Genomic DNA, 10557 nt, shown 5'->3' with positions numbered 1-10557 from the left:
GTTCAGCTTGTCACTTCTAGGACTGCACATTTCATTCTATCAGGTTATTCCATGTTATTTGCATCATTAAATAAGTACAGCAATTCTTCAGAGAATTGGAAGGCAATGTCCTAAAAGCCAATTTGACATGGCATCCTTGATTAATGAGCACTGGGTTGCATTGAAATTAATAATAACAATAATACTTTTGTTTTGAGATTGCTGTAAAATGAACACTGGTTAATAATACCCTCTCCTGAGTATCTGAACAGTTATTTATAATTAAAACATATCACTTGTAAAGGAAGTCCCTGCTTATCCCAGCGCCCATGCGCAGTAGCAGCTCCTGCCTGTTGCCTCTCTATGGTAGAGCTGATTTTCCCCTCTCTATGGTCCCTGCTCCCCTCACGTGACCTCGGGTTAGCAAGATGGCAGCGCGCAGGGGGAAGCACGCGAGTCGGAGCCGGGGAGCTGGCGGGATGGGCGAGGAGGACGCACACCGGGAGCTGGATACTAAGCTCAGTGCCGTGCTGGAGAGCCGGGGCAATGCCAACGCCGTGTTCGATATCCTGGAGTTCCTGGAGGTGAGGGCTCGGCTGTAATACATGTGCAGGAGGTGGTGTGGCTGGGTTTTACCTCTGTATAGAGCAGTACAATGGGGTGTCCTCCCCATGGCTGATACATTTCTGTGCTTTCTTAAAAATGTGATATTAAACATCGTTAATGCGTGATACACACTGTACATAAAAATGTATACCCAATAACTCAAAGATGGCTAGGCGATGTGACGGACGACGTCGGGCTGCGGTCGCTAGAAAATTCAAATTGAGGTTACTTCCAGCGATCGCGACCAAGCCGTCGCGCCACGTTACTATAAGCGACAGCGGCAATGCATTTGTGACGTCGCTGTCGTCGGCACCATAAGTGCAGCTTAATAATGCACTTTGACTCCTACTGTGGTTATAAGCCTCCCAACATACCGTACCACTTAAATTGTAAGCTCTTTGGGACAGTCGCCTTTTTCCTTGTTATTTACTGGTTGCACTTATTCCCATTGTTTTTAATTGACTTACCCTATATTGTAATTTTGTAAAGTGCTGCGTACATTGTTGGCCCGATTCAAATAATATACATATGGTGCCAACAGTGTACACAGGACTTTACTTTTATTTTCCCGCTAATGTCATTTTGTACAAACAGGGATAAGAGTAGCAAGTAAATTACAACACGTGGCAAAGTGACACCCAAACCCGAAGAGCTTACAATCAATACAAGTGTGTAGAATAGTCACTCTGTGTGAATACCTGTCACAGGGGTTGCTTCGTTTGATATAATTAATGTCTTGAATTGTGAACAGCGCTACACGCCATATTTACAGATACGGTTTTGGAGTTGAAGAGATGTCAACCTCCAGAGACCAAGAGCAGTGAGATTTGGGGTCTGCGGTATTAAAATAAAAGTAGTACTTTTAATGGGGTGCTAATTTTTTATCAGTGAGGCCGCATTGAAGTCAGAGGGAGAGAGGCCAAAAGAAATAATCTGTGAGACCGTCTACGAGTCCCACCAAGTTCAGATAGTCAGTGAGAGTTGACATGTCCAGGTTTAAGAACGGTATTTTGTAGCTGGATTCTTTTCTTGTTGGCACATTTTAAGGCAGTTATGTTGTGCTGTCAGATAATCCAATAACCAGCGTGTTTATTTTGTCAGTCCACAAGGGAAGAAGTGGTCCAAGCTGCAATTGGAACCTGCAGTAAACTGTTTGCGACTTTGATGGAGAAGAGGGAGCTTTATATCGGGAAGCTGCCCGCAGAGGATGAGAGTCTCCCAGGTTAGCGGTGAGATGGGTGGAGTTTTATACGTCGTAAAGAAGAGGGCAGTCTTTTTGTGCGGTGTTGGCCCTTTGAGTGCCATCGGGGCTAGAATGCCATTGCTCCTCCGGCACTACAATCACGTGACCGTTTTGGAGAAGCGGTCCCGTGATAGCTATGGCTCGGATGAGGAGGCATCACCCCCCTTTCTGTCCGCCATCAATTCAGATCGCATCCTGCGCCCCCATAGAAGTGCAGGACGAGGTTTCCCCTAAGAAAACTAGCATTGTTTTGGGGACATGGCTATACGTTATGGAGCACCCAGGGTGCTAGATCCCATGGCGTAGTAGCTACCTCCTAGGGCACTCAGGGTTAAAGCTCCTTCAGGGGAAACTAAATGGCTACCAAATCTCAGGCCAGTAGGAAACTGCAACATCATCGGTTGTGGCTTCCTATTGGATGGTCATTTAAATCCCCCTTTAAACAACTAGGAAGTAGTACTGGAAATAGTGTGATTCAGCTCTGGAGGACCCCCTGGCTCCAATTCTGTACAACAAAATTCTGCGGCAAGGTCCCACAGTGCTTTGCTTTGGCATGTGCTGCCGGTCTCTCTTGTTGCACAAAGCAGTGAGATAATACATTCATTAGTGGGCCTTGTACAGTTTGTTTGCAGAATGGGGTGACACACACCAGCTCGGTAATGCTCAGACGTCCCTTTAATGCCTTCACTGGGAAGGGGACTAACACATATTGCTGTGCGTTGCATGTCTGCTCAACTAGAGGCGGAATAAGCGAGTGCCCCTAACCCACCTTCCCCCCCGTGTGACCCAGATACCTGCAGCGCGGAAGAGAAGTACAAGATGTGGATGAGGCATCGTTATAACAGCTGTGTGACCTGCCTGCGGGAACTCATGCGTCACCGCTCCTTCCAAGTGCAGGTGAGTGTGGGTCAGTCCCAGAATGTGACACTGGCTTTTGGTTTTACTGACAAGAAAATGAACTGACCCGAATCAACAAACGAGTCTGCAGCAACATTAGAAAGATAAGTGCTCATTTCCCCAGCTTTATATACATTTACATGTGGAAAATGTCCCCCATTTAGTACCCATGAACATTTTGCCTTTTAGAAACCGCAATATATTGATTTTGTCATTTATTTGAAACCCAGCAGAGAGTGAATTCCTGTTATGTTCAATAAAGTTACAGATATAGCCGGTTTCATTGTTCTTTTTGGTGCGTTATTTGGGGGTATGTTGTGATATTCTGCACTACCACTGCCACGGAATACTATGTAACACTGCCACGGAATACTATGTAACACTGCAACGGAATACTATGTAACACTGCAACGGAATACTATGTAACACTGCCACGGAATACTATGTAACTATGTAACACTGCCACGGAATAGTACTGCAACTGTGATATTCTGCGTTCTAAAAGGATATGTCGTGGGATCTGGTGGAAAAATGTCTCGCCCACATCTGTAGTATTAAAACGGCAAAGATTTAGAGCGAATGCATAAAGTGACGCTTCTGTGTGAGGAGTTGGAACGGTCTGGCAAGCGGTGGCTATGCTGATGGAGAGTGCTTTGGATCACTCCTCTGCTAACGAGGCTGCCTTTTTCCTTCTTGTAGGAGTTGGCTCTGTGCACGCTGATGAAGTTTATCCAGCTGGAAGGAAAGTTCCCCCTGGAAAATGCCGAATGGAAGGAGAGTTACAATTTCCCCCGAGGACTGTTAAAGGTAAGCAGGGGGGGGGGGGGGGGGATTCAGCTGATATGCTGTTGGTCAAGTCTCTTAACACTCACTGTAATGTAGCATGTCGTACTGCCTGCTTACTGATTCCTACGCCTGTGTTAGTCTGTTGTGGACAGCTTGCTGCAGGAAGAGGCCGATTGTATCCTCTTAATCTCCCGATTCCAAGAGTACCTGGAATACGATGACGTCCGTTACTACGCCATGACGGCGAGCAGCGAAAGCATCACACGAGTGCGGCAGCAGCAGACCGAAGAGGTACGAAGCGGAGCAGAAGTCATTGTGTCCTGCGGTGACCCAACGCACTGGTACATTATCACGCCATTAGAAGGGGTCCTCCCTTCATTTCAGAATAATCTACAAAACCAGATTCTTAGTCCAGAAAAATCTTGGGGTTTTTATTTACGTTTCTTGTACAAATTTCAGGCCCGGTGTCTTAATTTTCCAGGGTTTTTGTCCCAATTTGGTTGGTGGTGATCTGTGCGTTTCTGTCCGCAGGCTCTGCCCCCGCTCTTCCAAAACAATGTGTTTTGTTTGATCTCGGCCATTAACATGCCAAATGAGGAGAGTGCTTTGACCAATTTCCTGGTCACACAGAAATGTGAGTAAACGTACATTTTTAACACATTGGCTGCCTGCAGCAACCGCAATGTATTGTGATGTGTTGCTGCCTCCCCATGGAATCAAAATACTTTGGGGTCGTATATCGATTTTCCATCCAGGGCATATTTGGTGTTAATTATCACATTGAGAGATTTTTGCCCAGCTTTTATCAGCAATTGTTCTGGGAATACTTAAATGGATCGGGGTATTTACTTGACGCACGTATTATAATGGCATGTATAAATTTCTCTTGTCGTCTTATTAAATAATCGATGTGCTGAAGTCCGTATTGGGTTAAACCTTCCTGCCACAGAGGGTTGCATAAAATGCCAATTCCTGAGGTTTAGAGCGTATTAGATCACTAACACTCTGTGTTACACCAATAGGCAGCTTGATACACGACGCCCATAATATGAAAGCCAGAGGCATCTCTTAGAAATGCGACGGCTACAAGAAGAATCTGAATTGAGAATGAAACAGGAAGTACAAAGTAAATGTCGCCTCCTAAGAGTCGCTCTTTATTATGTTTTTGATGCAGCAAAACCTGATGACTGGAAGCCGGCGAAGCTGAAGGTGAATCTCCTGTTCAGTTTCCCCCTAGTCCATGATATGCCTGATTGCCACCTTCGGAGCTCATTGGGTTTCTGTGTTCTTATTTTCAGGAGCATAAGAGGGTCTTTGAGCGAGTCTGGATGAGCTTTCTGAAGCACAAAGTGAGTGCACAAAATTATTATTTGCAGATACATTGGTATTGGGTGTGTATGTTTGTATATCTATAGAGTTATATATATCTTTGTATATAAGTGAGAGAGAGATCGATAGGAGGTGTGTGTATCTATCTATATATATATATATATCTATATATATCTATATATATCTATATATATATATCTATATATATCTATATCTATATATATATATATATATAATAAAAAAATAAATAGACAATACCGTTCTGTGGCTAATGAAATGCTTTTATTTGTGCGAGCTTTCGAGATACACTGATCTCTTCTTCCGGCGATGTTACAATGAATGAATGAAGCAAGCAAAGGGTGTACTTAAAAACAGTGTCTCTTGGAATGTTATCTGTGCTTGTCCCTCCCCCGTGTGTGGATGTGATTTATGGCTAGTGGTGTTAAATGGTTCCTGAAAGTTAGTGATGTAAGAGTGTGTGTGTGTGTGTGTATCTGTGTGAATATAAATGAATGGAGAGCCAACAGTGTATACAGTGCTTTACAAAAGGTGTGTGGAGTGAGAGTTAATATTAATGGTGTAGGTAGGTGTGGAAATGTGAGAGATTGTAGCATAACAAAGTGTGTGTAGATACTATGTGGTCCCTATTGGTGTATAGGGATGGAAAAACAAGGAGTATTTGTATGTGTAAGAGACAGCTGTGTGTGCATACATATAGCACAGTATGTACAGACATGGCATTTAGCGCTCATGGGAAGGTGTGTGTGTGTGTGTGTGTGTGTGTGTGTGTGTGTGTGTGTGTATATATATATATATATACACACATATACACATATACACACGTGTGTGTGTGTGTGTGTGTGTGTGTGTGTGTATATATATATATATATATATGTATATTATATATATTATATATATATATATATATGTATGTAAATCTACACGTATATTACTGCACTGGTCACTGAAATGTTAAACTAGTATCTCCTACAATGTCCCTTGGGACACAAAATAAATAGAAAATATATTTTTCTCTTCTATCGATATGAAAGACATTTAAGCAACAATAAGGATGTTGAAGGATAGTAAGTAGGACCTTGATAAATGGGACCCTGTTGTACCCTCTCCAGCTCGCACTCAGTCTGTATAAGAAGGTGCTTCTAATCCTGCACGAGTCCATCTTGCCGCACATGAGTAAGCCCAGCCTGATGATTGACTTCCTCACTGCTGCCTATGACGTTGGTAAGAAACTGTGCATCGGGATGTGTGTTCCTAGCCTGTGTCCTCCAGAGTATAGGCCACGGCTTGTGAACCCACCTAACGAGCTGCTGCTTGGTTTTCAGGTGGAGCCATCAGCCTCCTGGCCCTAAACGGACTGTTTGTGTTGATTCATCAGCATAACCTGTAAGTATGAACTTCATAAGGCCGTGCTTATAGTGGGCGCGCACCTGTCGCTCGAGCGATTTCTGCTCTTTGGGTTTGCGCGACAGGGAGGCGTGGCCGTGATGGCACGTGAGCGCTTCGCCCTCATCGGCTGAACCGCGCGCGGGACCCGGCCGTCGCACGAGAAGACATTATTTGTCTTTTCAAAAATCTCAGCGCGGTCGCTCTGAATCGCTCGCGAGGCACTATGGGTGGCCTCATATAGAAGAGGTCTGTTGTTCGCACTGTCGCACCCACTCTAAACGCGGCCTAAAGCTGTTTCTGCTCCAACTGGGTTCAGACCAGAGCCAACAGCTGATGAATGAATTACGGATATACCATTACCATGCATGTACATTTAGTTTAAGAGCTGAACCTCTGGGTAATGAGGACATCTGGGCTATTGATGTCTACCTTCTAATAACATGTTTCGGTGTATACATTAGATTTACACATACTGTAGCTGCTCAGCATGACCACTCTACAAACACACACACATCCCTACACAGTCACACACACACACGATAGTGCAATTTGTTTCATGCCGCAGGGACTCTGCATCCACTTGTTACGTGTGCGCTCATCTTGCAGTGTGCGCTATTCTTTTCGCCTTCGCAGGGAATACCCGGATTTTTACACGAAGCTTTACTCCCTCCTGGACCCCTCCGTGTTCCACATAAAATATCGCGCCCGATTCTTCCATCTAGCAAACTTGTTCCTGTCCTCCACGTAAGTCACAGGGCGCAGCTGGTGGACCTCGGGCTGCCAATGTGTTTGGCGTTGCACATAATGGGATCCCAGCTGCTGGGTGGCGCGGAATGCTTTGGGTTCCATTGACACTTCCAACAGCGATGGCTATAAACTTGACGTGTTAACTCATTCGGTACCACAGAACCCTGCAGTGCATTACAGAGCAATGGGTCTCACGCAGTGAAGGGGTTACAGGCTGTAATGTTTTCTGCCCTTAGAATCTAATCTTCTCGATCATCTGTCCCAGGCATTTACCCGTGTACCTGGTTGCCGCGTTTGCCAAGCGCCTGGCCCGGCTGTCCCTCACTGCCCCTCCACAGGTCTTACTGATGATTATCCCATTCATCTGTAACCTGATCCGCAGACACCCAGCTTGTCGCCCTCTCATCCACCGCCCCACGGCTCCCCTAGGTGAGTGGCACAGACCGAGGTGGTGACAGCGACATCATAATCACATGAAGACATCTTGCTGCATTTTCCTTTAATCGTTGCTGAAATCCTGTTATTGTACTTGCATATATCAGAGGAACATTTTGAGCTATTGGGCACTTTAAAGATGGCTGACTGCTATGTAAGGCATGTTGGTAAAGTGGTGTTAGGGGGGCTTTGATTTGAAGCACCTACGGGCATACGTTTCTTTCTCCTTTAATTTCTTTGGATCACTTATCCAGCACTTTACAGAAGAGAGATTTGACAATATAAGTAAATATGTACATTCCTTTTTTTAAATGCTTGGATATTGGCACCAATCCAAACATCTGGAGGGAGAGTATCAAGGATATTGGTTTTATTTTCCATTTTTTGGCTTATAATGCTTATCATGGAGAGGCTATGAAGAGCCAGTAACCTATTCCAAAGCAAAGCGTTTCACCCGGGGCCTCCGGGGTTAATTCCACGTCACAAAAGACCTTCTTTTTTTTTTTTGTCCTTGTATTTTGTAAGATCTGGAGGCTGATCCGTACATCATGGAGGAGACAGATCCCGCAAAGAGCAGGGCCTTGGAGAGCTCGCTCTGGGAGCTGGAGGTGAGAGGCTAGAACTGTTCTAAATGAGCGTTATCTCATTGTTCTGATGTGTTTTTTAAAGCCGCAATTCTCCCAGAAACCTGTGTGGGTGGAACGCCTGTAATGTTAGTATCTTGTCCGCGGAGCATGTCCTGCCCTTATTATTGTTATTGTTTTTATTATTATTGTTTTTTAAAGTGTTTAAAAATCTCTAGCTTCTGAGAATTACCGCGGTAACCTTTAGACTGCACTGGGGCCCTGAGGACAGCTGCGCTTTAAGTTCCCGAGCACTTAACATTTGAAACGCGTCTTATCTCCTGAACGGAGTATCAGATTGGAAAAAAATAAATAAAAAGCGCGTTGGAAAGGGCAAGAAAGAAAATCACAAAGTAAAACTGCTTTAACCCTGTGGTTGCCGGAAGCCCCTCTTGTCTCGCGGTTTCTACGGCACTCGTGATTGCTCCGTCGCCGGTGATTGGACGGAGGAGTCCCCCTTCTCGTGCCTCTTTCACAGGAGCGCGGAATGCGTTGCAGTGTCCGTGGGGCCCCTGGAGTGCCGGACCCCATAACATAGAACAGGGGCGCGCAAACGTTTTAAGTCACCCCCCCGCCCTCTTACCTGGTCTCCGGCATCTCCTCCTGTGCGACCTCGTGTTGTCACGGCGACACGAAGACGCAGGAGGAGAAGCCGGAGAGAAGGTAAGAGCGTTACAGGAGGCCCCGCTCTCGCCCGGCAATCAATTTAAATGTGGTGGGGAAGAGCACAGGGCTCGGTTCGACGCCCCCCAAAGAACATGTTGCACGCACCCCTGACGTTGATGGTATGTCAATGCGGTGCAGGACGCGTTAAAATAAAGTCTTTCACGTTGCTCAGTGGTGGGACACCCCCTTTCTAACCGTGCCGTGTATGTGCAGGCTCTCCAGAAGCATTACCACGCGGACGTGGTGAGAGCCGCCAATGTGGTCAGCCGCTCGCTGTCCGAGCAGGAGAGCGACATATCCGAGTTCCTGGAGATGTCATCCTATGAGGTAGGGGGGGTGGGGGGGGGAGACGCAGCAGCTTGTTAATGTTGTTTGCTGCAACCAATGTGAGGTTTGCTCAGCATTATCTGCCTTTATAGCAGGGGTGAGCAACTCCAGCCCTCAAGGGCCACCAACAGGTCTGGATTTCCCAGCTTCAGCACAGTTTGAGCCACCTGAGCTGAAGCTGGGACTTATTGAGCCACCTGTGCTGAAACGGGTATATCCTGAAAACCTGACCTGTTGATGGCCCTTGAGGACTGGAGTTGCCCACTCCTGCTCTATAGGCTTCACATTATTTAACCCCTCTGCTGCCAGATATTGCTGGTCAGTCTGGCATCGCATGGATTTGAGGGGCAATCCGTGCTAAAGGTTAATTTGTCGGGGGCATGATGGGTAACACGTGCAGGTTTTTCACCCTTTTTAAAAGCTTTGCCTTGCAGCCTGGAAGTATACACACATGGATTTTGCTAAATGAAATGTGATCTGAAAGGATTGGGCAGCCCTTCTTGGGTTAGTGATGCTATTTGGTGGAATTGGAAGGAGCAAAGAGGCTGCCTTGCAATGAGATTTCCTTATTAATCCCGCTGACTTCTGCTTCTTCTAAAGTGGCACAAACCTGGCTTCTCTTGTAGCGTTAAACACCAGACTAAGGCTGGGGCCATAGTGCCGTAGATCATGCGGAGGCGTCCACACGCTGAGCGATCAGACGGCCTTTAAGGCAGTGATCGCGTCCATGTGGTGTGCGCGTGGAAGCGGGAGGGGGGGGGGGCGCGCGTTGCGCAAGAAATCAGTTGAAACCGATTTCTTGTTGGGGCAGGCCGGTCACGTGAGCCGTTTGCCCAATGAGGGCGAGACCAGCTCCGTGACGCCCCTGCGGCGCGTCTCCACTGGCCACACAATGCACCCGCTTCACGTGGGTGACGTCACGGCCGCGCACGCCTCCGCATGGGCGAAGGCGCCATGGCCCCAGCCTAACGCAGGTGGGAGAGGGCAGCTCTCTGCTTTAAGAGCAGATGCCAGACTAATGAAATCTCGCCGCACGAGCCGCGCAGCTAAAAAGGTTTCTCGGTTGAAAGCAAAAATAACCTCTTCCTTTTTTTTTTTTTTTTAATAGCTTTTTGATAAGGAGGTGAAGAAAAAGTTTAAGTCGGTGCCTCTGGAGTTTGAACCAGTTCGGGGACTCTTCGGGAAGAAACAGGATATCACTGCCAATCATTTTGTCTTTTAACGCAGCAAAACGTAAAATCTTATGTTGTTTTTTTTTTTTTTTTAATAAATCAGTTCTGTAGTATTAAATAGTGATTTATTTATTTTAATGAGTTTTAAAGCCGCCTTTGATTTCGATCGCAAGCTTTAGCCCACCTCCCCAGCAGTGCAAGATCTTTGCAACACTTTCCTGTTTGTGATAATTTGTTGCAAATGTTCCCAGCAGTTTCAGCTGCACACTGTAACAATAGCTAATGTTACCTTAGTAATATCAGGATACATTGTAGCTGCTGAGTTACACTGACTGAAGGA

The 10557-nt window shown here is 46.1% G+C and overlaps 1 protein-coding gene across 3 annotated transcripts; it reads left to right on the top strand.

Moving 5' to 3' along the window:
- Positions 1–389: 389 nt before the first annotated feature.
- Positions 390–10320, top strand: NOC4L (nucleolar complex associated 4 homolog). Of its 3 annotated transcripts, none has more exons than XM_075568618.1 (15): positions 390–563; positions 1687–1807; positions 2619–2725; positions 3425–3532; positions 3650–3802; positions 4043–4145; positions 4686–4720; positions 4810–4860; positions 5971–6082; positions 6184–6244; positions 6881–6991; positions 7260–7423; positions 7955–8037; positions 8932–9045; positions 10154–10319. In XM_075568618.1, exons 1-15 carry the CDS (start codon positions 408–410, stop codon positions 10265–10267), a joined length of 1593 nt encoding a protein of 530 aa, XP_075424733.1. In that variant the 5' UTR covers positions 390–407; the 3' UTR covers positions 10268–10319. The 3 variants fall into 3 exon arrangements, with proteins under 3 accessions (XP_075424733.1, XP_075424735.1, XP_075424734.1); XM_075568619.1 differs by having other exon boundaries at positions 446–586; XM_075568620.1 differs by lacking the exon at positions 1687–1807 and having other exon boundaries at positions 426–563; positions 10154–10320.
- The last annotated feature ends 237 nt before the right edge of the window (positions 10321–10557 follow it).

This window comes from Ascaphus truei, chromosome 13 (genome assembly GCF_040206685.1).
Source record: "Ascaphus truei isolate aAscTru1 chromosome 13, aAscTru1.hap1, whole genome shotgun sequence".
NCBI lineage: Eukaryota > Metazoa > Chordata > Amphibia > Anura > Ascaphidae > Ascaphus > Ascaphus truei.
The sequence above is the reverse complement of the archived record's forward strand: the minus strand, read 5'-3'. Positions and strand labels throughout refer to the sequence as shown.

Excerpts from the sequence above, each read along its gene's own strand:
- NOC4L (XM_075568618.1), top strand. The coding sequence starts at position 408 with ATGGCAGCGCGCAGGGGGAAGCACGCGAGTCGGAGCCGGGGAGCTGGC. Across the intron at positions 1,808-2,618 it reads AGAGGATGAGAGTCTCCCAG|ATACCTGCAGCGCGGAAGAG; the intron begins GTTAGCGGTGAG and ends CGTGTGACCCAG. Across the intron at positions 4,721-4,809 it reads GGAAGCCGGCGAAGCTGAAG|GAGCATAAGAGGGTCTTTGA; the intron begins GTGAATCTCCTG and ends TCTTATTTTCAG.